The 27,994-nt window shown below is 44.6% G+C and overlaps 1 protein-coding gene and 1 long non-coding RNA gene across 4 annotated transcripts; both read right to left on the reverse strand.

Annotated features, from left to right (window-relative positions):
• Positions 1–11,540: 11,540 nt before the first annotated feature.
• On the reverse strand, positions 11,541–14,642 carry LOC136483735 (uncharacterized). Of its 2 annotated transcripts, XR_010765603.1 has the most exons (3): positions 14,278–14,642; positions 13,086–14,132; positions 11,541–12,192 (listed from the first exon to the last, which is right to left on the reverse strand). It is a non-coding gene; the product is annotated as an uncharacterized lncRNA (long non-coding RNA). The 2 variants fall into 2 exon arrangements; XR_010765602.1 differs by lacking the exon at positions 14,278–14,642 and having other exon boundaries at positions 13,086–14,271.
• A 5,309-nt stretch (positions 14,643–19,951) lies between these two features.
• LOC136483736 (uncharacterized) lies at positions 19,952–22,948 on the reverse strand. 2 transcript variants are annotated; one of them, XM_066480884.1, is made up of 2 exons: positions 22,654–22,948; positions 19,952–22,395 (listed from the first exon to the last, which is right to left on the reverse strand). In XM_066480884.1, exons 1-2 carry the CDS (start codon positions 22,661–22,663, stop codon positions 21,965–21,967), a joined length of 441 nt encoding a protein of 146 aa, XP_066336981.1. In that variant the 5' UTR covers positions 22,664–22,948; the 3' UTR covers positions 19,952–21,964. The 2 variants fall into 2 exon arrangements, with proteins under 2 accessions (XP_066336981.1, XP_066336980.1); XM_066480883.1 differs by having other exon boundaries at positions 19,952–21,395; positions 21,588–22,948.
• Positions 22,949–27,994: the final 5,046 nt, after the last annotated feature.

The raw sequence follows: 27,994 nt of genomic DNA on the forward strand, positions 1-27,994 counted from the left end.
GCGACTACACCTCCAGCAAGCACAAGGCCAAGGGCAGCTTCGACAAGGAGGCGATCAAGAAGGCGTACCGCAGGAAGGCCAAAGCTCAAGAACGTGCCTTCCTCGCCTCCCTCAGCGACCTCGACAACGACTCCGACGATGATCACTCTTCTTCTCCCTCGACCGACGATGAGTCCGAGAAGAAGCGCGAGGACAAGCTCAACGGTCTCTGCTTTATCGCCGGTGCAAACCGTGGTGGGTTTTGCACTATGGCGGTTGATGGTGGAGCAAAGCTCAAAAAGGACGTCGACATCGACGACGACAAAAATGAGGTACCGCCCACACTTGACTCACTTATGCTTGAGCTTGATACTATGAATGATACATTGATGAGTCAAGATAAGTTGCTTAAGCGTGCTGCCTGCTAGAGAAAAGAGTTTAAGGACCAGCTAGAGGTTGCTTTGAAGGAGTTGGAGCTTGCCAAGAGTGGTGTAGTGGTGTCAGAGGAGGAGGAGTGCGATGAGTGCACTATACACATGTCTAACCTCTCTGACTTGCAATCCAAGTATGTTGTTTTGCTTGATGAATGTGATGAGCTGAAGTCTCGTTCTGGGTTGCTCGGTGCATGCAAGTCCTGCTCAGGCTTGCAATCTGAGTTGGCAGAGAAGGTTGCCAAACTTGCTGAGTTTGAGAAGGCCAACTCAGATAGCACCACCACTACATGTGTTCGATGTGAAGCTTTGGTGTTGGAGCTTGAGTCCTGTAGGCACGACAAGATGGGAACCGAGGAAGAAAACACACAACTTCGGTCCATCTTGAGCTAGGTGTCATGCAGTGAGCCCTAGTTGGGCATGATGGTGAGCCAGTTCAGGCGGGGAACTAACTCATCGGGAGTAGGCTTTGCTATAGGTGGGAAGGGTGAGCATGTCTATGGCAAGGTTGGTGAACATAGTGGTTTGAACCCAAGTGAGAAACCCACCAACACTCCCAAATTGATCAAGATCCCTCCACCAGAGCCTACCAAGCCTATGATCAAAGATGGTGTGTTTGAAGAACCACCAAAAGCTCCACCATCCAAGCAAGTTTGGGTTCCTAAACCGAACCACTTTCGGAACTCACTCGATACTCTACCCAACATCTCTAGTGCACCCCTTCCTAAAGCCAAAAAGCCTCAGAGAATGAACCACATCCACAAGAGAGTGAGTCAACCACCACCCAAGAGAGAGGTGAGGTACCACTATGACTATTGCCATAGAGATGGTCATTTGGCTGAGTTTTGCTTTAGGAGGAAGAGAGATGAGCGGCGCGAGTACGAGTTGAACAACCGGAACATGTACCGTCCTCCCCATGGCGTACATGTACCGCCTGTTCAGAGGCACAGTGTTAGGCCTAGAGGTGCAATGCCTCAAGGTGCTAGGCCTCAGGTGGCGAGACCACATGGTGGTCGTGCCCAGCGTGGCCCAAGTCATGATCTATATGACTCTAGACCTCGCGACGGTGGCTTTCAGTCCCACACTCCTAGCGGACCATGTTTTCCCCCACGTGGTGATCGCTTCTCTCCAATGGGACATGGCATGTATGGTGTTTTTCCTAACACTTTTCCAGGACAAATGACTCAACACTAGTATTCTCCTTATTTCACTAACCCCAGTGTTGTGCTATTTGCTCACCCCCTGTCTTTCTATTGATGCAGAGCGGAGGCCTGGAGAACACGTGGCTTGTTGATTCCGGCTGTTCGCGCCACATGACCTGAAGTTCCAAATGGTTCTCCAGCCTCGACCCCATGCAATACAAGGAGTACATCACATTTGGGGACAATAGCAAAGGTAAGGTGCTGTCTCGTGGGACCATTCGGGTCAATGAGTCTTTTATCTTGAAGGATGTTGCTTTGGTTTCAAGCCTGCATTTCAATTTGCTCTCTGTTTTGCAACTCCTTCAAGATGGGTTTGAGGTGCGCTTTAAGACTGGATTTTCTCATGTGCTCGATTCTCAAGGACATCTAGTTTGTCAGATCGTTCCTTTCGGTCGAGTTTTTAGAGCTGATTTCTCTCAGTCTTTCGGTTCTTCTCGCTGTTTGGTTGCCGGATCTTCTTCTGATTTGTGGAAGTGGCATAGGAGACTTGGTCACTTGAGCTTCGATCTCCTAGTGAGGTTGAGTTCTCTTGACATGATCCGAGGATTGCCCAAACTTAAGTTTGAGAAGGATCTGGTATGCCATCCCTATCACCACGGAAAGATGGTGGCTGCTTCCCATCCTCTAGTGACTCAGGTCATGACCACGAGACCCAGTGAGCTACTCCATATGGACACTGTTGGTCCGGCTCAGGTTCGGTCAGAGGGAGGGAAGTGGTACGTTCTTGTGATCGTGGATGATTTTTCTCGCTATTCTTGGGTGTTTTTCATGGAGGGCAAGGACGGAGCATTTTCTCATGCTCGTGACTTGATCTTGAGGTTGCAAACTGAGTTACCAAAGAATGCCATACGAGCTATCCGCAGTGACAATGGCACTGAGTTCAAAAACTCTCAGTTTGACACCTTCTGTGCTTCCTTGGGTCTTGAACATCAGTTTTCTTCGCCCTATGTCCCTCAGCAGAATGGTGTTGTTGAGCGCAAAAATCGGACTTTGGTTGAAATGGCTAGGATGATGCTCGATGAGCATAGGACTCCTAGGCGTTACTGGGCCGAAGCCATCAACACCGCCTACCATGTTTCAAACCGCATTTTTCTTCGTGCTTTCTTAAAGAAGACATCCTACGAGTTGCGGTTTGGGCGTCCACCCAAGGTGAGTCATTTTCGAGTCTTCGGTTGCAGGTGCTTCATTCTTAAGCAAGGTAATCTTGACAAGTTTGAATCTAGATCTTTGGACGGTATATTCCTCGGTTACGCTTCTCATTCACATGCGTACCGTGTGCTTAATCTTGAAACTAACCGTGTCGTGGAGACTTGTGAAGTCACCTTCGACGAAACCATGCCCTCTTCTATTTGTCTTTGAACGTGTAGGTGATGAAGAGATGGGTGACCACATTTTCATTGAGGATGACGATGACATCGATTGGGATGATCCCAAGCCATCTCAACCAGCTGCCCCGATCGAGCCAGCTTCGACCACTTCGGCTCACGGCCCCGAGCCCTCCACCTCTATTTCATGGGGTCCGTACGAGCCGCTTCCTCAATCGACTGAGGAGGCCCCAGCTGTGGATGAGGGGGAGGCGACTTCGTCTTTGGGTGCACCTCGACATATCCAGTGACGCCATCCTCCTTAGACCATGATCGGCGACATCGACGAAAGGGTAACGCGTTCCAAGTCTTATCATATTTCCCATTTCGCTCATTCTGCTTTCGTAGCTTCTTTTGAGCCTCGAGATATTGGACACGCACTATCTAATGCCGATTGGGTTAATGCTATGCACGAGGAGTTAGAGAACTTTGAGCGGAACCAAGTGTGGGTTTTAGTTCCACCTCCACCAGAGTGCCACCCCATAGGTACAAAGTGGGTTTACAAGAACAAGCAGAGTGAGGATGGGGTGGTGGTGAGAAACAAGGCGAGATTAGTGGCTCAGGGTTTTTGCCAAAAAGAGGGAATAGACTATGAAGAAACCTTTGCTCCTGTTGCCCGTCTAGAAGCCATTAGGATTCTTTTAGCATTTGCAGCTTCGAAAGGGTTCAAGCTGTATTAGATGGATGTAAAGAGTGCCTTCTTGAATGGGTACATAGAGGCAGAGGTTTATGTGAGGCAACCCCCTGGCTTTGAAAATCCAAAGTACCCCAACCATGTTTTTAAACTCCACAAAGCCTTGTATGGTTTGAAACAAGCCCCGAGAGCCTGGTATGAGCGTTTAAAAGCTTTCTTGCTTGATAAGGGTTTTAGGATGGGTTCCATAGATAAGACTTTGTTCCTCCTCAAGCAAGGCACAGACATCCTTTTGGTTCAGATATACGTGGATGATATAATCTTTGGTGGCTCTTCTTATGCTCTCGTTGCCAAGTTTTCAGATACTATGAGCAGGGAATTTGAGATGAGCATGATGGGCGAATTGACTTTCTTCCTTGGGCTACAAATCAAGCAAACTCATGAGGGGACGTTCGTGCACCAAGGCAAGTACACCAAGGACGTGCTCAAGAAATTTGATATGGGTGAGGCCAAGCCTCTTTCGATGCCCATGTCAACCACGACGGCCCTAGATGAGGACAAGGAGGGAGAAGCCGTGGACCAGAAGGAATACCGAAGCATGATCGGGTCCCTGCTGTACCTAACGACGATGAGACCGGACATCCAGTTCGTAGTCTACTTGTGCGCGCGCTTTCAGTCTTCGCCGCGCACGTCTCATCGTCAAGCCATCAAGCGGATCCTTAGGTACCTTCGTTTCACACCCGAGTTTGGTCTTTGGTTTTCAGCCTCCTCCTTTCTTTCTCTTTGTGGGTATTCTGATGCGGATTATGCTGGTTGTCGTGTTGAGAGGAAGTCCACTTCGGGGACTTGTCAGTTCCTTAGATCTTCTCTTGTGTCTTGGTCTTCTCGCAAGCAGTCTAGCGTCGCCCAATCCACCACAGAAGCTGAGTATGTTGCTGCTGCTGCTTGTTGTTCCCAGTTGCTTTGGATGATAGCTACTCTGAGAGACTTTGGGTTAGAGTTTAGGCGAGTGCCTTTGTTTTGTGACAGCACCAGTGCCATAAGTGTAGCCAAAAACCCAGTCCTTCACTCAAAGACAAAGCACATAGAAGTTCGCTTTCACTTCTTGCGTGACCACTATGAGAAAGGTGATATCGATCTGCACCACATTGATACCCAAAACCAGCTCGTAGATATCTTCACCAAACCACTTGACCAAGCCCAGTTTGCTCGCTTGTGAGGGGAGCTTGGAGTTTGTTTCCCTTTTTAGAGGAGGGGAACTTTGGTTGTTGTATTCTAGTTTTGCTTTTCTTTGTAGTTTAGCCTTTGTTTTTGTTTTTATATCATTCTTGCATATCATATCATCATGTATCATATTGCATCCTGAGCTTTATCCTTATAGTAGCTAGATTGACACTATGCTCTTGTTGGGGATGTTATGGATATACAATGATGTGCTTTTGGCTTAGGCTCCTTTTGATCAATTGATACATGTTATGAGCTAAGCTTGTTTTCCAAACTGTGAACTTGATTAAAACTTGTTGAAACATGAAATGTGTTCACCACTACTTGTGGCACTAGCATGTGTAGAATGTGTCGAGATCTTTTTCTTGCTTCATATATATGCTTAGTTGCTATGGCTCATACCTTGAGTTACACACTTGCTTGAGAAACTTGAATTTATGCTAAAACTTGAAAATCAAACTAAGTGATTTGAAAAGATCGGGATGGGTCTGTACTATCCTATGTCAGAGTATCGAGACAGCTCCAAATTGCACTTATTGGTGAACTTGAGCTCTGTAATGGATACCGAGATCATTGTCTTAAGCTTCTAATTGCCTTTGGCATAGGCTTGACATGGTCGCTAAGTCAGGTTTTGATGGCACAGATAACCTCCTGCACACACTTGTCTGACAAACTTTGGTAATACGCTGCATAACTCCGATAACTTTCAATTGGTGTCTCAAATTTGATCAAACCACCAGTTTGTCTCTTGACATGATGTGTGAACTTTGTTTGGGGTAGTTCACTTTGCATACATGTGTAGCACAAGGTCGATCTCCTGTCTACTTTTTCTATGTGCTCCTTTGGTGGTGAACCCTCTTTTAAAATTGCTCAAACTTGATCAAAATTGCTTAAATGCCATATTTCGTCTCATTTGGTCACTTTGAGCATTTGCTAGCACTTGTATGTGTTGCTATATATACATGACAGCATCAACTAGAGCCTCTTTTCAATCTACTTACTATAATCTTGAAGCTTCTGCATTCGTGCATTTCTGCATTCATAGCATGATTTGAGGGGGAGATGCAATCTTTGGGCTCTAGCTTGATAAGTGCATGTGTCAATAAGGGGGAGAAGTTTTCCACACTCACAATGACACAAGGGGAGAAATATTCAGAAAAGGGGAAGAAACTTCCAATTTCACCTAAAGTTGAGAGATATGCATTCATTTGAGAGAGATTGCACTTGTTCAGGGGGAGTTGCATTTGAGGTGTTTCGCTAGATGTGTTGAGCCTTTGCCTCTTCTGGAGGGTCTAGCAGTTTTTCGGTTTTTCAAGCTTTGCTAGTGGTGTTGAGCCTGTTGCCTCTTCTTGAGGGCTAGCTTTGTTTTACTTGGTTGCGTCGAGCCGTTGCCCATGTCCTTGGGGACCAAGTTTTGCTCATTTTCAAATGACCCGGTTCTTGGCTTTTCTTTGGCTTTTGGTCATTTGGGTGAGTTCTTTCTTTTCTCTTCTTCTTCTTTTTCTTTTGCTCAAGCTGTTCGTGTATTGGTGTTGACAATGCACTCATCAAGGGGGAGATTGTGAACACAAGGTTGACAAGTACCCTTGTGTGTTTGTTTTGTGATGAGTGATTGTCAATATGATCCACGAAATAGGTTGAGTGGTGACTAACCCTACCATGGCAAAAGCTATGTGTGCGACATGTCTTTTGGCTTGTGTTGTGCAGGTGTGGAGCTCGGATGCGGTGGTCGACAGCGAGGTGAAGGTCAAGGAGGACGTGCCGTGCCGACAGACCGGGAGCGGTGAAGGACGAACGTGAGGCTTGGACCGAGGGACCCAGAGGCCGGGTGACTAGCCGCGGTGGCTGACACTTGGGACATCGACAAGTGCAAGAAGACATGGAGTGACGGTGTTGACCGGGTCAAGACGGCGGACGCGTAAGTCGAGCGAGGCTCAGGAGGACTTGGCGGGCCGGCCGGTCGAGGACGGCGGTGACACGCGTCGGATGACGGGGGACGCGTATGGAGTACGCTACTCGCGGACGGTTTGATGGTTTGGACCTCAAAACCATTGGATGGACGGTTTACGGGTTTGGGCCTCAAAACCCGGGCGGAGGTTCCGAGGAGGGACGGACGGCACGTGGCGGCATCGGGGAGTTCGCGTCGAAGCGAAGCTACCGGTGAGAAGGCGCGGTGGTCGTCGGATCAAGATTATACTGGGTTGGACAACAACGCCCTTGGGCTTAGCGGTTCAACTCATTTGTATCCAGGGGCAAAACTGAGAATGTGTAATAGCCCTGTTAAATAGGATGAGGGAGCCCCCATCTCCGTGACCTCCTCTAGTTTTCATTTTCTCCTTTAGGGTTTCTTCCTCTAGTTTGCTCTCATGTATGAGAGAGGTCCACAACTCAAATTGTGACTTGGTTTTGAAGGAATCGGTGGCCGTAACCACCGTATGCCCTCCGGGATTCATGATTTAGTTGTGTTCTTGATGTGATTTTGGTGTTCTTCACGAGCTCCTTTTGTCTCCTCATGTTTCCCCTCTCGTTTCTTCGTTTTGGGATTGTTTTGGTTCGTTCTTGTTGTCTTGGATCGATCAATGACATGAGTGGAAGCTTTCCACCGAAGGAAATCCACTAATTCCTCACGAGATCGCAGATCCGGGCAATTTTAGTTCTTGACCTATTTTTGGGGGTTTTCTTAAATTCCTTCGATTCACGGAGTTAGAGTTTGTCTCGGGCCATGATTCTCTAGGGGTTGTCTTTCTACTCGCTTGTGAACCCCTGTGCAAAGTTTCAAGTCATTTGGAGTTGATTTGATCAAGTTATGGCTTGACTTGATTTTTCCCGAGAAACTGCTCGTTCATACCGGACGCGTCCGATATGATCTAGGACGTGTCCGATATTTCTCACTTTGGAGTTTTGAGCTGAAATTTGGTGGAGACCTTCCCTTGGTGTCTAAAGAGCTATGGTTAAAATTTCATGATTTTTGGACACCATTTGACGGGGTTTTGGATTTTTCTCTTTTGGTCAGCTTGCTGCTGAAAATACCGGACGTGTCCGAGATCATACCGGACGTGTCCGAAAATACCGGACGTGTCCGATATAATACCGGACGTGTCCGATATTTGCAGGAGCAGTGCTGTTTTCTTTTGGGAGTTTGCTCGTTTGGGCTTCGATCTGTGTTCCGTTTGCTCTGTGGTGACCCGCTGTGTTCTGAGGGAGCATCCACCCTTCTCTAGGGTCGTGGTCATCAAGTCTTTCGTGTATGCTTTTTGGGGATTGATGTTGGGACAGTGGTCGAAGATTTCGAAAGAAATTTGAGGCTCCTATTCACCCCCTCTGGTCGCCGTTTCCGGTCCTTCACTCGGCAGCATCGTGCTCCAGCACCTCGAGCTCCTCGGCGCCTTGTGTCCCCAACGCCATGGCGTGCACGTGCTGGCTGACGCCCGAGGTACACCACGTACGTACAATGACAGCTCGCCGAACGCCGGACGCAGCAGCGAGCAAGAGGGAGCGCCGAGCCGCCGAGAACATGAGGGCGGCGAGGACGGGCGCTATCGACGCGGTCACGGTCGCCGGAAGGCTGCTGCACCGGCCGCGCCGCGGTGCCCTCACTAGCACACTAGCACCGGGATAAAGGTGGATCGAACCGCTGGATCTTTCGGTTCAGTGGTTTCTGATCCATCGATCCTGATCCTCTATCTGCTGTTAGAATGGAGCCCATTTGGATAGTTTTTATGGGCCGGTTCGACGAACCGCTCCACAGAACCGAACCATGCCCGTCTTTAAATCAAATCAAGTTGTCAAATGTATGAAGTACATCTCCCAGTATATGAAAGACATTTGCATTTAATTTCACAGCTAAAAGATGAGTCATGTGAATCAAGAAATGGTCAAATACAGTGAGGTAGATGTTGAAACTTATCACACAATGCATCCAGTCAACGACTGTCACTAGTAGAGAAATGACTTTTGATCCACTTCGAAATTTGGCTTTAGTCTCGGTATTTTTCACGTTCGGGACTAGAGAAACCTTTAGTCCCGGTTAGAGCTACCAATCAGGACTAAAGGTTAACTTTTACTCCCGGTTGGTTCCTCCAACCGGGAGTAAAAGTCTACTCCCGGCTGTAGGCTCCGTTCGAGACTAGAAAGGGACCTTTAGTCCCGGTTTCTGTCTCCAACCGGGACTAAAGGTCCCCTCCTATATAAAGAACCGTCCTGCTCGCAGAGCATGGGTGTCGTCTCCGTCCACACAGGTGATGAACTTGTGCAGCTTCTCATCTTCTCTCTCGTTACCATCTGTTAATCTCTAGTTTTCCCCATCCGTGTAGATCTAAAATATACTTTTGGTCTTGTAGAAGCTGTGATCTTGTGGATATGGAATCGGAAGCCACAACTGAGGCAAATCAATCAGCCAGGTGAAGATTCATCCGTCTCGTGGTGGTGATTCATGCAGATCCAGTCTGTGCGGAGGAAGGTTCAGACGCAGCAACCCCTGCAGCCGCCAGAGAAGGCATTTCCATTTTCCCCTTTCCATTGATTTTTGTAAGAATAAATCCATGCAGAGATGCGGTGAATCCATCTGTTCTTGCTAGTTAGTGCTTCCTTTCTTTAGTATATATGGACAAATCATTGCAGGTGCTTCGTTTCTTTAATCTAGGCAAGATTGCTATCGAATAGATAATTTTTTTGTTAACTAATATATAGGAAATCTTTAGATTTGGCATGTGGTGTTAGAATTTTTTTGTTGTTGACAAATTAGCTCATACGGTACATTTGTATTCCAAGCTATTTTAGTTTATTATATTACTAATTTCATCTTTCTTTTGAACATTTGCATGTGTTATTTTAACTATCTGATCATGAAGAATGGAAGGCAAGGACTGTCTCGTCATGAAGAATGGAAAGCCGGCTGTTGATTTTGTAGTGACTGGCTGTTCATTTTGTAAAAGCTAGAAGCTGATAGTATATTGCTCTAGTGCTACTGTTTTAGTAAACATTATTAAGCTTCTCATGTGCTTGTGATGATTATTCAAACATTTCCTAGTGAGAATGTATACGGGCCATTTTGACTAACATGCGGCTGCAATCCAAACAGCTACCGCAACTTTTTATCTAACATTTATAACAATAAACTAAACAACAGCCATATTATAACAAAAAAAAACCAAACAACAGCTACCATATTATAATATTTATAACAAAAAAGAAAACCTTTATCAACCGGGACTAAAGGGCAGGCCCACGTGGTTAGGTCGGGAGGCCTCTTTAGCCCCATTTGGTATTATCAACCGGGACTAAAGGTGACCTTTAGTGCCGGGCGAGAAACCGGGACTAAAGGAGAGGTTCTTTAGTCCTGGATTCGTGCTCCCGGTTGGAAAACCGGGACTGAAGGGGTTTCCCAACCGGGAGTACAGCTTATTTCTGTACTAGTGTGTACTAACAAAAGAAATTAAGAAAGCAACATACCCTACTAATCTGATAGATTTTAAAGAATCGAAGAATTGTAAACAGAACTATCCACACTTGTTAGCATTTGCTACCTGGAAGATAGCTACAATAGTTCAACATTAACATATTTATGTTTATGTTGCTGTCCAAATTTAAAATCCACATTAGCTCATTTTTGTAAGACAAAAATAACATATGGATGAGAGAGGAAATTCTTATACATTATAACCCATAGTGAGCATGCCGTGGACCGACTAAATCTAAGGTCTGAAAAATGTACGACTTTTGGAGTAGAAAACTTATGGTATATACTGACACCCTTGATGAACTGTGGGGATACTGACACCCTTGATGAACTGTGGGGCCGCAAGAGAAGGCAAGATCTTTTGACTAAAAGACTCAAAATCTTTTCAACACGCTGGTCCTTCCCATTGATCCATTTATCACAAAGTACAGACTATAGAAGTAAGAAATGAGGAAAAAACATACTAGAACAACAAATGATAAATTTCTATCGACTCAAGTGCTCCCACAATGCAACTACTGAGGAATGAAAACACAACACATTATATCCGGCAATAGCAAATGCATGTGACTTCATTAATAAAAATGTCACCATAATGCAACACTAACAGAAATACAACACAGGGAGCAGCAACATCAAAATGCTCACAGATTCTAGCAACGAGGAGAGGATAATCTACACCAGGAAGATCTTTAACAAGCAAGTCAATCATCCACAACATAGATAATTGTGGATTGATTGTTTTATAAAAGATAGATTGAACATAGACTTGAAAAACATACCATTTAATAGCTAAACCAGAAACACCTGAAGCATCTTCCAGTTTCCAGTGGTGCCTAAACAATTTGGAAACAGAAGTGGAGCTGCTGCGCTGCCACCGCCGCCACCATCGGTAATGCATTGGGGCCACCATTCCTGTCCTATCGTCGATACTAAAATCCAGTATCCGGCAGCTTGTTAGTCTTGGCAAACTCACCTTCCACTGGAATGGCATCTTCCACCAAAAAACAAAACTGATGAATTTCATGTTAACTTTGTCCTACATGACAGAAGCTGTCAAGCTAAAAAATCCAGCAGCTTGTTAGTTTACTCCAAGTACCACAACTCTTCTTTCAAATCAATCACAATCCAATTTTCTTATTCTTAACCAAATAGCATTGTAAAAAAATGACTTTTTCCAGAATTAAGCCATCTTGATCAACCAAGAGCACCCTACACTGTAATTCTCCTAGGCACCAAAAAGAAAAATCCTTGGCAACCACCATTCGCAAAACAAGGAAATGCTTCCATAAACAAAATCATCGACGCCTTACATCTGTATTACATAGCCGGTGGTCACAAAATGCGAATCCCTGGCATGTGAGTATCATCCAACAAAACCAGGCCATGGTTTGAATCTATGATCAATTTCCTACTCTGTTCAGACAATACAGCATGCCCTAACTGCTCCTAAAAGAGCAAGAAGAAACACTCAGCAGATAGCTAACAATTTTCCCAACTGGTTACAAGCCGCCATTAACCAGGTGCCCTGCAATGCCTCAGCAAAAGCAGTACGGGTATGGACTGAGTGCACTGAATGGATCCTTAGCAAACCAAATCATGCTTGCCAATGCCATTTGATTGCTCGTGTTATTACTTGGGCATAATATGATACATGTCTCAAGCTTCTATCTTCTCATAGAAGAGGAAAGCCTCGCACTTGAGAACTTCATCTAGAGAGACTTCTCTGATGCTTTTATCATTTGCACGAAACCAAGAGGAAGAGCTACTGCTCGTCTCCTGCTCGCTGAAAATCCTGCTTCCTCTCACATAAGCGACAAAGTGCACTGCTGTTATGGTCCTCCCGCGATGCTCAATGACACCAACTAGACGATATCTGGCATTATCTATGGCCCCAGACCTGTAGGTTTGCAAAATAATAATTCAAAAAGGCCAAGCAAACGAAATGTTAGCTTAGCTATCAACATCACTAACAAGAAAATACTACCAGATTAACAGTTTTGACATATATCAAGTGACTAGCTGATTCCTCCAAAACTTAAAACAGAATTAGTGTCACACAGTACAATTGTATTAATAGTCAGTTCATTTCATTTTTTATGTGCCCAAAAAGGGAAAATAAAATCCTTAGTTGTTCCATTTTGCGGGAAGGGATGACATAGCCGGCACATGTCGCACATCGCCTATGTGTGAGACCCAACACCAGTCAGGCAGTCACCACAATTCAGTTAGACTTCCCAATCAGCGTGCAATGGAAGTACCAGATGCTAGTTGCCTATTGTCCCATTTTCAAAGTATAGTCAGATACTAAAAAAGCGCGTAACGAAACATAGAAACCTTTGTTCTGTACCATTTTTTTAAAAAAATTCAGACCTTTTTCAAAGGTAGTGCTATTTTTTTGCATATATACTACAGAAAGGTCACACTTGGGTCACCAGGAGTGACAAAACCCCAGCAGAAACAACACAGAAAACAAAAGAAACCCAAGTAGCACGAGACAAAGTGATAAATTATTAATAACTCAAACAAATTTATTTCTAGCACTACTCCAGGTCAGACAATGGCAACAAGAGATTCTTTTAGAGACGTAAAAGCACCTTCTGAATGAACAAAGTTGAAACATGCAGTCTAAACAGCTCTTTTGAACTAAATACCATATGTTCTTCAATCTTTCCTAAAGATACTGAACAAACTTTGAAATAAAAGGTAGCTACTGCAAATGAGAAACTTCAAACTGCACAAAAGTAATATAACTATTGTAGTTAAAAACTTCAAACTTGGGTCTTCTCCCACTTGGTTTGCAGTATTTTCCAGCTCTACTTGTCGTGTTCTATCCTGATTTAGTGCACTGGCCTTTTTGTTATCATGGCACTCAACGGGTTGCTCTTTTCCTCCACTTTTCCACGATGGTCATGTTCAACTCGGGCCGTCAAGTGATGTGACTTCACTGATGTTTGCCACCATCTGTCCTCTATCTTTGCTTCGACTGGTGGGGCAAGAGAAAGCAAAATCTTTTCAGCACGCTGGTCCTTACCATTGATCCCTTCATCACAAAGCCTATTTATCGCAAGTGAAATTAACACAAAACACAGAAAGTAAGAAACAAGGAAAAAAACGTACTAGGACAACAAAATAGTAAATTGCCATCCACTGAAGTGCTAGCTCCCACAATGCAACTACTGAAGTATGAACACATTGTGGATTCATTGTTTAATAAAAGATAGATTGAGCATAGACTTGAAAAACATACCAATTAACCAGAAGCACCTGAAGCATCTTCCAATTTCTAGTCGTGACTAAACAAATTAAAAACAGATTATCTAGCACAAGCAAAGAATCTGCACCAAAACATATGGGCCACAGACAACTATACTATATATGGAACCTAAAATCCAGATAATTTCTGTATGAAAACATAATATTTCAGATACTTGTAGCTGCATAATTAAGCAATACGACATTAAAAGTGCTAAATCAAAGATATATAGGACCGGGAAGGGGAGGGCATGTACCTTGAGCAAGGAGAGCAGCAACACCTGTAAGTAAGCAACTAAAACAGAGACTTGAACGGGTTAGAGAACGCACCTGGGGCCAGCAAGAAAACACATACCGCACGCACGGACCAAACCTAGCACATGTCCATCTCCGGAGGGGGAGGTGGGAGCTGCACTGCCGCTGCCGCTGCTGGCTGCTGCGGCGGCGGATCGTACTTCACGGCGTACACCCCATACACGGGCATGTAGTAGACGATGCACACGCACGTCATGACAACCGTGGCGGCGATGCAGAGGTACACCCAGACGCGGAAGATCGGTATCCAGAACCGGGCCTCCTCGGGATCTGTAGTGAAGGAGAGGACCTTGACGATGCAGATCACAATGTGGAGCCCGACCATAGCCATGCCCCAGGTGCGGCCCATGCTGCCGAACACGCAGTACACGGCGTACGGAAAAAGCTTAATCTTCATCGGCGGCAAGGGACGCACCTCATCCTTCGCCGCCGCGGGTGGGGCCGGAGGTGGGCTCAGCATCGCAACAGGAGCCAAAGGGGCGACGACTCAAGAGGAGCGGGGATCGAGCGAGGAGGGAGGAGCACCTGCGGACATGGGGCGAGGAGGGAGGAGCACCTGCGGCCTCGCCGGAATCGATCGAGGGAGCCGCCGGGTCGAGATCGCGGAGCGCGCGCGCGGAGATGTGATCGGGAGATCGAGATCAGGATTGCGGGAATCGAAAACTCTTGGGAATTGGGATCGATTGCTCTGTGAGGCGGGGGTGGAGGCGACGCCGACGCGCAGGTTTTATTGGCCGGGAAGATGAGTCGCAGAGTCGGTTTTGGCTTTGTGGCGTCACGTATCCCTCACGCGCCAACCTGGAAAATAAAATGTGTGAAAACATATGTAATTAGCTTTTTTTGAGCATATGAAAACATATGTAAATAAAGAAGAGCGGCCTTTTTTCATTACCGTCGTTACCCCCTTGAGCCTTTTTTGACAAAAATAAATAATAAATAAAATAAAATGGGTGCATGTGTAATAACCCATAAATAAATCATCGTATGGCATATTGATGATATTGATTCCAAGCTCGTAACAGCTGTTCCGGCAGCATCATACGAATGGTCTAGTATATTTTTAGGATTTTTTTTTGACAACGCATAAAAGTTTAATGACCTTTTAGACTCTCGCACACGCGCACGTCCGGACGTCCACGCTTGCACTCCGTTTTGTACGCCCAAGCGTGTCCCGCGCCACCCGAACCTTGCTCGCGCCCCCTCCGCTTCCCCGCTCATACGTCTGCACCTCCTCGCTGGCACCTTAGCCGCTGCGGCACGTGGGTCCCAGCAGCAACATCGAATCTACATTTTAAACATCCAGATGAAACATTTGCAACATGCTTCTGAAGACAGATAAAACACTTAAAACATGCGTCTGAAACACTTACAATGAAAAAGTCATTGCAAAACATATAAAAACATCCAGATAAACTTGTAACATATGTGTGAAAACATATGTAACATCCAAATAAGCACACTTGCAACATAGGTCTAAAAAAAAGCAGATGAAACATTTGTAACAAACGCTTGCAACATACGTATACACCTATTGCAACATGTACAACATCACAATCTATTTTTGCAACATCCATATAAAATACATGCAACATACCTCTAAAACACCTTAAACAATTGAAACATACTCTTGCAATATCCGCTTTCAACGCAACATCTCCTTACTGCTTGGCCGAATGTAGGTCTCTCGGTGTGTGGTGTTCACTGGAGGCACGGGCCGTGCGGTGCTTGTAGGCGGCGGGCCGGCGGCATTGGGTGCATGTAGCGGAAGGGAGGCAGCGGCCACAAGAGCGGCAGGGAGGCCGCGGCCACGTGACTTGGAGAGGGCAGCCGTGCGCCGCACGTGGCAGGCCCGGCAGCCCAGCACCGTGACTTGGAGGCGGTCGCGCGCTGTGCCTAGCAAGGCCAGCGCCCGAGCGCTGCGCCTCGGAGGCGGTCACACGCAGCGCCTGGTGGGGCCAGCGGCCGTGCGCTCGAAGGCAGCAGGCGAGTAGATAAGAGTGATAGCAAGAGGAACGAGTTGATATGAATGAGCAGATGAGAGGGTTTTTTTTAGAAACGAAGGAGCGTGGATTGTTGGGCTGGAGTCGCGGCCAGCAACGAAGGATCCGGACGGACGAACGCCCGGTTCAAAACATTACCGTTTAGACTTTAGATTATGACCTTTTTAAGAACCGTTTTTGGATGTCTGATCGTCGCAAGCACCACGATATGCAAGAGGATGATGCGTGCACACTCTGTGATCAGATGTTGAGACGGTGGGCCATCTCACAGCAAGTTGCATCTTCACCAGACAGGTGTGGCAGTGTCTCCAACAAGGAACTCATATGGACACCTAAACCAAAAATAGGTAGTAAGAGACTCAAAATCAGCCTGCAACAGAGTACATATACTCAGGAGACTTATTTTGGGTTGCCTGAGAGACATAATTCAAATATGGACATTCTCTCTCCTGGAACCCCATTTGCAGAAAGGAGTTTCTTTTGGGTATTGTTGTCAGAGAAGATGCCGAATAGGTATTGAACATTTTGCCTATAACACTATACAAAAGACGAATGTGTCTTATATTTTGGAGATAGCCTAATGCTCACGCTGCTAGGTCTGCTAGCGTTGATGTTGGACTATGAGGACGAATTGGGGGAGTGGTGGCTTCGCCAGCGAGCTTGACACGACTCGACAACGCGACCTACCTTCGATTCCTTGGTGTTGCTCATTGTCTGGACTGTTTGGAAGGAAAGGAACAATAGAGTCTTTGGGAGAATGTCTTCCACTCAGGTTGCTGTCGTTCGGAGCCTAATGGAGGAAGCGGCGGATTGGTACAGGCAAGCGTGTTTCACTGCCTTGTATTATTTACAAACTCCTACGTTCTTAATGAAATTCAGGTCCAATCCCGCTGAGAAAAAATAAATTCAAAATTTATAACATCAAACGATTACATTATGGAAATATATTCCATGATGTATGGCGTATCTTATCATCTTATTTAGTGTCATAAATTTTGACCTTTTTTCTATAAGTTTGATAAAAAAATTATAAAAAATAACTTAGTATAACTTTAGTTACAGGAACTAAACATGGCCATTGGGGCAAAGCTTGGCAAATTCATGGATAAAGTCATACTCATACAGAGGAGACCATTAACTGGTTCAAATCACAGTGATGGAAAATATGCATGCCTATACAATGGTTGGCAACTGATGCCCGTAGTGACATTCAAACCATCAACTTTCCCACACAAGGGGAATAATCTACTCTATATATAAAGAAAATGAATCTGCACCCTAGGATTCAACCTGTCTTAGCAAATAATCTAGCCTCTGTATTTCATCAATGCGATGTGCGCAACATATATGATTGAGCCTCTGTCTTCCACTTGTAGTCTGTGAAGACTCGCCTGAACCAGGTCATTCATCCTTGTTGAACAACATAACCTGCAATGGAACATTATGACGTCAGATATCATACATATGTTGACAGGTCCAAGTAAATGCATCCTAATCAAGTGAAATAAATTCTAGAAAAGGATTGCACTTCTAACAATGTTCAGATGCTTAGTGCTGATTCAACATGGACTCATGAACTTTTGTAATCAAATCAAGTTGTCAAATATATGAAGTACATCTCCCAATATATCAAGATATTTGCATTTAATTTCACAGCTAAAAGATGAGTCATGTGGATCAAGAATGGTCAAATACAGTGAGGTAGATGGTGAAATTATCACACAATGCATCCATCCAGTCAATGACTGTACTAACAAAAGAAATTAATTAAGAATAAGAAAGCAACATACCCTACTAATCAGATAGATTTTGAAGAATCACAGTGGGGGTCTCCCCTGCTATATTTTTGGGTCAAATGAAAAAGATTTTGAAGAATCGAAGAATTGTAAACAGAACTATCCACACTTGTTAACATTTGCTAACTGGAAGAGAGCTACAATAGTTCAACATTAACATATTTATGCTTATGTTGCTGTCCAAATGAAAAATCCACGCTAGCTCATTTTTGCAAGACAAACATAACATATATGTATGAGAGAGGAAATTGTTATACATTATAACCCATAGTGAGCATGCCGAGGACCGACTAAATCTGAGGTCTGAAAAATGTACAACTTTTGGAGTAGAAAACTTATAGTATAATATACTGACACCCTTGATGAACTGTGGGGCCACAAGAGAAAGCAAAATCTTTTGAGTCTTTTATAATGGCATACAGGGAAAAGACCCGAAATCTTTTCAGCATGCTGGTCCTTCCCATTTATTACAAACTCTGTTTATCACAAACGACACAGTACAGACTACAGAAAGAAAGAAGCGAGGAAAAAACATACTAGAACAAATGATAGATTTCTATCGAACTGAAGTGCTCCCACATGCAACTACTGAGGAATGAAACACAACACATTATAGCCTGCAATAGCAAATGCATGTGACTTCATTAATAAAAATGTCACCATAATGCAACACTGACAACACAGGGAGCAGCAACATCAAAATGCCCACAGATTCTAGCAACGAGGAGAGGATAATCTACACCAGGAGGATCTTTAACAAGCAAGTCAATCCTCCACAACATAGAGAATTATGGATTCATCGTTTTATAAAAGATAGATTGAACATAGACTTGAAAAACATACCATTTAACAGCTAAACCAGAAACACCTGAAGCATCTTCCAGTTTCCAGTGGTGCCTAAACAAATTGAAACAGAAGTCTTGCACAGGCAAAGAAATCTGTGCCAAACCATATGGGCCATAGACAACTTATGGAACCTAACATCCAGGTATTTTTCTGTTTGAAAACTTAATATTTCAGATTTCAAATACTTATAGGTGCACAATTAAGCAATTACAACATTAAAGATGCTAAATCAAAGATAGGGTCGGAAAGGTGAGGGCATGTACCTTGAGCAAGGGGAGCAGCAACACCTACCAAGTAAACACTAAACAGAGAATTGAAGAATGGGTTAGAAAATGCACATGGAGCCAGCAAGTAAACACATACCGCACGCAGGGACTAAAACTAACGTCTCCGTCTCCTAAGGAGGTGGAGCTGCTGCGCTGCAACCGCCGCCACCGCCACCGCCACCGCCGCTGCCGCTAATGCATTGGGGCCACCATTCCTGTCCTATCGTCGATGCTAAAATCCAGTATCCAGCAGCTTGTTAGTCTCAGCAAACACACCTTCCACTGGCATGGCATCTCCTTCCACCAAAAAACCAAACTGATGAATTTCATGTTAACTTTGTCCTACATGACAGAAGCTGTAAAGCTAAAAGAATAGAGCCAAGGAATTAACAATGGTTAGTTTTACTCTACCTAAGTAGCACAACTGTTCAAAGAACCAAGGTACAGTTTGTCTCAGGGGGGGCTCAATTGTCCTACTCCTGTACTGCAACAGTCTCCAATCAAGTTAAACCTCCCAGGTCATCATTTGGGCATATATAGTATCCACAGGCTTCCATTCAACATATTCACCATATGCTTCCACTGCAAAAATTGAAACACACATTGGCCTCCTCAATTCCCAGTATTACACATCCGCACTCAGCTTACCATAATGCATAAATCACTTTGAATTTTCATCGAGCTCTTCTTTCAAATCAATCGCAATCGAATTTTCTTATCCTTGACCAAATAGCATTGTAAAAAAATGATTATTTTGGCATCCTGCAATCAGAATTAAGCCAACTTGAACAACCAGGAGCACCCTACACCGTCATTCTCCTAGGCACCCAAAAGAAACATCCTTGGCAACCACCATTCACAAAACAAGGAAATGCTTCCATAAACAAAATCATCCACGCCTTACATCTGTATTACGTAGCCGGTGGTCACAAAATGCGAATCCCTGGCATGTGAGTATCATCCAACAAAACCAGGCCATGGTTTGAATCTATGACCAATTTCCTACTCTGTTCAGACAATACAGCATGCCCTAACAGCTCCTAAAAGAGCAAGAAGAAACACTCAGCAGATTAGCTAACAATTTTCCCAAGTGGTTACAAGCCGCCATTAACCAGGTGCCCTGCAATGCCTCAGCAAAAGCAGTACGGTTATGGACTGAGTGCACTGAATGGATCCTTAGCAAACCAAATCACGCTTGCCAATGCCATTTGATTGCTCGTGTTATTACTTGAGCATAATATGATACATGTCTCAAGCTTCTATCTTCTCATAGAAAAGGAAAGCCTCACACTTGAGAACTTCAACTAGAGAGACTTCTCTGATGCTTTTATCATTTGCACGAAACCAAGAGGAAGAGCTACTGCTCATCTCCTGCTCGCTGAAAATCCTGCTTCCTCTCACATAAGCGACAAAGTGCCCCATTATTACGGTCCTCCCGCAATGCTCAGTGACACCAACTAGACAATATCTAGCATTATCTTTGTCCCCACACCTGAAGGTTTGCACAATAATAATTCAAAAGGTCAAACAAACGAAATTTTAGATTACCTATCAACATCACTAACAAGAAAATACTACCAGATTAACAGTTTTGACATATATCAAGTGACTAGCTGATTCCAAAACATAAAACAGAATTAGTGCCACAGAAAAATTGTAATAATAGTCTCATTTCATTTTTTTTATGCGCACAAAAATGGAAGTAAAATCCTTAGCTGTTCCATTTTGCAGAAAGGGATCACAGCCATTGGCACATGTCGTAAATCGCCTCTCTGTGAGACCAAAGACCAGACAGTCAGCACAATTCAATTAGACTTCCCAATCAGCATGCAATGGAAGTACTAGATGCTAGTTGCCTATTGTCCCATTTTCATAGTACAGTCTGATACTAAAAAAGCATAACTAAACTATTATAGAAATCTTTGTTCTGTACCATTTTTTTACAAAATTTTCAGACCTTTTTCAACACTGCTGCTACTTTTGTGCACATACTACAGAGGTCACACTTGGGTCACCAGGAGTCACAAAAACCCAGCAGAAACAACAGGAAACAAAAGAAACCCAACTAGCACGAGACAAAGTGATAAACTAACAAACTTATTTCTAGCACTACTCTAGGACAATGGCAACTAGAAATTCTTTTATCTTTTATAGACATAAAAGAATCTCCTGAATCAACAAAATTGAAACATGCAGTCTAAACAACACTTTTTTGAACTAAAGACCATATCTTCTTCAGTCTTTCCTAAAGATACTGAACAAACTATGAAATAAAAAGTAGCTACTGCATATCAGAAACTTCAAACTGCACAAAAGTAATAACTATTGCAGTTAAAAACTTCGAACTTGGGTCTTCTCCACTTGGCTTGCAGTATTTTCCAGCTCTACTCGTTGTGTTCTGTGTCCTGATTTAGTGCGCTGGCATTTTTATTATCATGGCACTCAACAGGTTGCTCTTTTCCTCCACTTTTCCGTGATAGTCACGTTCAGCTCGGACCGTCAAGTGATGTGCTTTCACTGATGTATGCCACCATCTGTCCTCTATCTTTGCTTGGATTAGTGGCAAGAGAAAGCAAAATCTTTTCAGCACGCTGGTCCTTACCATTGATCCCTTCATCACAAAGCCTGTTTATCGCAAATGAAATTAACACAAAACACAGAAAGTAAGAAACAAGGAAAAAAAGTACTAGGACAACAAAATAGTAAATTGCCATCCACTGAAGTGCTAGCTCCCACAATGCAACTACTGAAGTATGAACACATTGTGGATTCATTGTTTAATAAAAGATAGATTGAGCATAGACTTGAAAAACATACCAATTAACCAGAAGCAGCTGAAGCATCTTCCAATTTCTAGTCGTGACTAAACAAATTAAAAACAGATTATCTAGCACAAGCAAAGAATCTGCACCAAAACATATGGGCCACAGACAACTATACTACATATGGAACCTAAAATCCACATAATTTCTGTATGAAAACATAATATTTCAGATACTTGTAGCTGCATAATTAAGCAATACGACATTAAAAGTGCTAAATCAAAGATTGGACCGGGAAGGGGAGGGCATGTACCTTGAGCAAGGAGAGCAGCAACACCTGTAAGTAAGCAACTAAAACAGAGACTTGAAGAACGGGTTAGAGAACGCACCTGGGGCCAGCAAGAAAACACATACCGCACGCACGGACCAAACCTAGCACATGTCCATCTCCGGAGGGGGCGGTGGGAGCTGCACCGCTGCCGCTGCCAGCTGCTGCTGTGGCGGATCGAACTTCAAGGCGTACAACCCATACAAGTAGTAACCGATGTCCACGCACGTCATGAGCGCCATGGCGGCCAAGCCGAGGTACACCCAGACGCGGAAGATCGGTATCCAGAAGCAGGCCACCTCGAGGTCTATAGTGAAGGAGAGGACCTTGACGATGCAGAGCACAATGTGGAGCCCGATCATAGCCATGCCCCAGGGGCGGCCCATGCCGCTGAACAGGCAGGACACAGCGTACGGAAAAAGCAGCTTCACCATGTAGTAGACGATGTCCACGCACGTCATGAGCACCATGGCGGCGATGCCGAGGTACACCCAGACGCGGAAGATCGGTATCCAGAAGCGGGCCACCTCGGGATCTGTAGTGAAGGAGATGACCTTGACGATGCAGATCACAATGTGGAGCCCGACCATAGCCATGCCCCAGGCGCGGCCCATGCTGCCAAACACGCAGGACACGGCGTACGGAAAAAGCAGCTTCACCTTCATCGGCGGCGAGGGCAGCTTCTCATCTTCCGCCACCGCGGGTGGGGCCGGAGGTGGGCTCGGCATCGCAACAGGGGCCGAAGGGGCAACGACTCGAGAGGACCGGGGATCGAGCGAGGAGGGAGGAGCACCTGCGGACATCGGGCGAGGGGGGAGGAGCACCTGCGGCCTCGCTGGAATCGATCGAGGGAGCCGCCGGGCCGAGATCGCGAAGCGCACGCGCAGAGCTGTGGTCGGGAGATCGAGATCAGGATTGCGGGAATCGAAAAGTCTTGAGATCGATTGCTCTGGGAGGCGGGGGGAGGCGACGCCGACGCGCTAGGGTTTTATTGCCCCGGAAGATGAGTCGGTTTTGTGGAATTCTGGTGTCGCGTATCCCTCACGCGCCAACCTGGAGGAAGAAGAAGAGTCGGAATCGGCTGCTCGGCCTCCCGCCGCCTGTCAGGCGCGGGTTACCACGTTACCCTTGAGCTCTTTTTTAACAAAAATAAATAAAAAATAGGATTTTTCATTATTACCGTCTTTACCCCTTGAGCCTTGACGACAAAAACAGAATAAAATAAATGGTTGCATTGGTGTAAGCTTCACGCAAAAACAAAAAATACTTTGTGTATTGATTCAAACCCATAAATAAATCTTCGTTTGGCATATTGATGTTGAGAATAGCTCGATATATTGATTCGAAGCTCGTAAGAGTTGTTCTACAAGCATCATACAATGGTCTAGTATTTTTTTAGGATTTTCTTTAAAAAAATGCAGTGTAAAGGAAAATGATATATAAAATAGATTTGTACTGATTAGTTTAGACGAATTAATTTTCAACCTTTGTCTCTTTAGCGTCCGGTTTGTGATCAGCATGGTCCCCCTCCTTCCTGTGGGGCACCTTCGCTGGCTATAAAAGGAGCAGGGACCTTCCTTCGTAATTTAAGTCCAGTAGTTTTTAGGGTTTTAGATTAAATTGAATAAAGTTTGTCCCATCCATCTCATGGGCTACTGATTGGTATCGTCATTGTTGATTGCTTGCTAGATCTCTTATTTATCACAAATAATATGTTTAGTGCAAGTGTTGTTCTAATCATCCGATCCAGTGTTTTTCTTGTTGATTTTGTTTTTGCAAGGACGATGCAATTGGAGGGATAATTGAGTTCTTGTTTGTATCTTTGTGTTACCATCTCGTTGGATTTAAATCTCGGCATCTCGCGATGGCCAAACGTGTATCCGGACTTCTAGATCAAGCATTGCTGGTGTTGGCAATTGATATTCTCTCAATGTGTCTGATGAGTGGGTTGATGCTCGTTCCATGGATTAAGTAACAACTATATCACTTTGTTTAAGATGAATAAGATCTGTCACATAACTACACGAACCTCATGTCAATTCGACTACTTCTAAACTTGTTCATCTTCCAAAGTATTTCAAAGTTTCTATTGTTTTTCTTTTCCCACTGGCATGGTTTTGCCCGAGCGTCCAAGGTGCATGGGGTTGGATCGGATGTAGATCACTTGTTGTTCAAGATGATGCTTCCATTATAGATTTGGTCAGGGTTCAGAAAACAAACTAGTTGGTCATTGCGTATACCAACACTTATTAGCACTACTTCCACCGTCCCACAATAAAAAGATGTGATAGTATTCAAAATGTGTCTCAAAAAGAATAACGTTTGGTGGAGGTACTATGAGAAAAAAAACAAAAAAAAAAGAGAAAATAAGACAGATCAGAATATGAGAAAAAGGAAATCCAAAGTGGAAAAAATATAGAAGATAGATATGGATGAAGAAAATCACACCCGAATGAAAAGATAGATTAAATTGAAGGTGTTGAAATATGTATTTATATATCTAGTCCAAACTATAAATAAAGTTAAAAATTATTCAAATAAGTGGTGGAGCCAGAGGCTTTTAGAAGCTTAGCGATTTTCATCATGCAGAAATGGGAAATATATAAATGAAACGGATGGTAACTACCACCCCTATGCAGTAGATACCCACTTGGACCACAAACCACCAAAATGGAAAACTGTTCTTCCTCCTTTTAGAAACACTGAACGGCACATTCTCTCTCTGTGGAAAGCAAAAATGAATTCACATGCAAGTGGTATACTTGCATGCACTACAACTTACATGTGCACATGCATGCGTCGAAAAAGCCTGTCGGTGCGGGATCCACGGGATACCCCGCAAGGAAGGGAGAAGAACTAGTCTAACTAGGATTCTTCCCATGTAATCTTAGTAATAGTATTATTCTGTAATTCTACTATGAACTCTCGTTGTAAACCGACTAGGACTCTGGCCTCTTGACTATATAAAGGAGGGCAGGGCTCTTTGGATCGGGAGTTCAGAGAACAATTGTACAACACAACACTTTACAATCAATCCAACGCAAAAGGCTAACGCCAACTGGACGTAGGGCTATTACTCGATCGAAGATCGAGGGTCCGAACCAGGATAAATCGACTGTCTCTTGCATTAACCGTCGAGTTCTGCATACGCTGAAGCCCGAACATACTGCCCCGGGGACCCCCGTGGCAGGCTATCGGTGGTCAAACATCGACAGCTGGCACGCCAGGTAGGGGCTTTCGGCGATTTTGCATCCAAGAGCTCGATGGACCTAGACAACATGATCTTCTCAAAGGGATCAACCTTCATCTTCGGTTCGTGGATCTGCGAGGCAGGCGACGATGGCAAGCTCCAAGGCCGTCTCCTCGAAGATTCAGATCATCATCAGGACTTTTCCATTTCGGCGACAACGACAGATCAGCTTGCCAGAAGATTCGCACAGCTCGTGATGTCCAATCCAACTCGGATTTCGCGACTTCACGCGTCCGATTCAAACTCAGGTTCCACTTCCAAGACGAAGTCTTATCCGAGTTCTTTCGGAAAACCGAGTTCTTTTCCGACAAAGCTCCGGAACACGACGTCAACCTATCAAGAATACTACTCGGAGTACACTCAGAGTACTTCAAAGAAGTCGGGTCCTCTTCCGTTCGGACTCCACAACACGGCAACATCTTATCAGATATGGCCCGAAGGATCCACCTATCCCGTGCTTAGAATGCCGCTGAAAGGAGCCCAGGAAGGTCTCGTCTTAACTATAATATCTCAAGACTGCATCATCCACTGGTCAGGTTCCGTTCCTGAGGATAACAGCACCCAACTAGTCGATGATACGACAACAGGAACTCTACCCTACCAAGAAAGAGACTCGATCTATGACCTTGAAACCTCTACTGAAGTTATCAACAGCTCTAGCAGTACGGAAATCAATGACGATGACAGAACAACTCACGCTAGAGAAGTATTCATGATTCGCCGTCCTCGATCACCTTTGGTCCCCCCAGAAGCACCCGATGTCAGGTCTTCAGATGAATCCGAATCCAACATATCACCATTTATCCAGGGGCACGATGGTGAAACTAAGAGTCAGAGGCAGGCCAAAGAAAGAAAGAACAAATTGAAGCAAGGACGTCAACGCCGTGCTAAGCAACGAAAGGAAAATTGGGTCAAATATGAGTCAGACCTAGCCGAGTACAATAGAAGAAGATCAGAGCGAGAGGTCGAAGAAGGACGAGCAGCGAATACACCCTACGATAAGATCCGAGAAGCACTAGAAGAACTCAGGGCGACTTCATATCCCAATGAAAAACAAGAACAGCTCCGGGACTTCCTCCGATCAACAGTCCTTAGGATGCACGACGGAAGGGCAACATCTCATGAACAGGAAGATCAAAATCAAAGGAAGTCCGCCTTCGAGAGACTTGGACCAAGTGGAAGTCACAACAGAGAAAGCACAAGAAACCATAGTTAAAACGACCAGGTCGAACAACCAAGAAAGGCCAGAAGCAAAGCACCTACTCGGACAGCCACACAGAACTACTCTCACCAAGACAACAGTGGGCAAGAAGGGGGCGTGGAATCAGAATACACAGAAGCTAGAACGCATGATAGATTCCCCTGTTTTGCAAACAGACTTGCTTCAATATGACTGCCTCACAAGTTCAAGCCGTCCAACCACTCCAAGTATGATGGCAAGACCGAACCAAGGCAGTGGCTCAGGATTTACTCGCAAACGATTGAATTGGCCGAAGGAGACGATGACATCAAGACCTTGTTCTCTCCCATGGCCCTAGAAACCATGCCACTGCAATGGTTTGACAAATTGAATCTAGGATCGATCAGAAATTGGGAGGACTTGCAAAGAGTTTTTTGTGAAAATTTTGCGGATATCATTACACACCCAATCACCCACGTAGAGTTAAAAGGACTCAAGCAGAAAGGAGGTGAAAGTCTTAGAAATTACTATCGACGATTTGGTGAACTACGAGCTCAAGTACATGACATCACACAACGAGAAGTAATCGAAGCTTTCTCTCACAGAATCATGGCTAGGTGGCAATTTCAAGACTTCTGCAAAGAAAATCTAAGAAACAATGAAGAATTCAGATGAACAGTGGAAAAGATGATTACTGCAGAGGAAAAGATACGAGAAAGATTCCCAGATAGAAATATCAGAGACAACCCGGACAGGCAAAATCCTCAAAACAACAGACATCAGGAAAGAAAGCGTGGTCCAGACAACACCATAGCAGTGACCGACAAATCAAGGAAATTTTCCAAGCCCAGAAGATATGACAACATTGAGAACATACGTTGCCCCTTGCACCCCAAAGGAAATCACACCATCGGAGATTGCTACACCTTCAAAGATCGATACATAAGGAAAGATAGTAAGGAGAATACCAAAGAAGACAATTAGAAAAAAGAAGATGACAACCACGAAGACAAGGGATTCCAAAAATCCAGGGGGACAGTGGCAGTAATCTTTGTCGGAGTTCCAGATTCCAAAAGCAAACATCAAGAAAAGCTAGCGTTACGAACCATCATGGCAGTAGAACCTGCTACACCAAGATATCTCAATTGGTTGGAGTATCCAATCCAATTTTCAAGAGATGACCAATGGACCAGCGTAGGAAACACAGGCCATTACCCGCTGGTTCTAGATCCAACCATTGCCGGTATGACTGTTACGAAAGTACTAATCGACGGAGGAGCCAGACTCAATATCATTTTTTCAGAAACTCTAAGGAAGATGGGACTACAACTCACCGGGATGATCATACCAACAAGCACGCCTTTTTATGGCATAGTACCCGGAAATGCAGCAATGCCACTTGGACAAATCACTCTACCGGTTACTTTTGGAACCCCCTCGAACTACCGTACAGAGTTCATCAAGTTTGAAGTGGCGGACTTCGATTCATCATATCACGCAATCCTCGGGCGCCCAGCACTAGCAAAATTCATGGCAATACCGCATTACCCGTACCTATTGCTTAAGATGCCAGGGCCTAACGATGTCCTCTCTCTTCAGAGTGATTTGAAGTGCGCATTTGACTGTGATGTTCAGGCAATCCAAATTGCAGCAAAAGCACAGGCCAACGATGGAAGAAAAGAAATAACCACTGTTGCGGCAGAA

This window comes from Miscanthus floridulus, chromosome 9 (genome assembly GCF_019320115.1).
Source record: "Miscanthus floridulus cultivar M001 chromosome 9, ASM1932011v1, whole genome shotgun sequence".
Taxonomy (NCBI): Eukaryota; Viridiplantae; Streptophyta; class Magnoliopsida; order Poales; family Poaceae; genus Miscanthus; species Miscanthus floridulus.

Excerpts from the sequence above, each read along its gene's own strand:
- LOC136483736 (XM_066480883.1), bottom strand. The coding sequence starts at position 22,663 with ATGTCCGCAGGTGCTCCTCCCTCCTCGCTCGATCCCCGGTCCTCTCGA.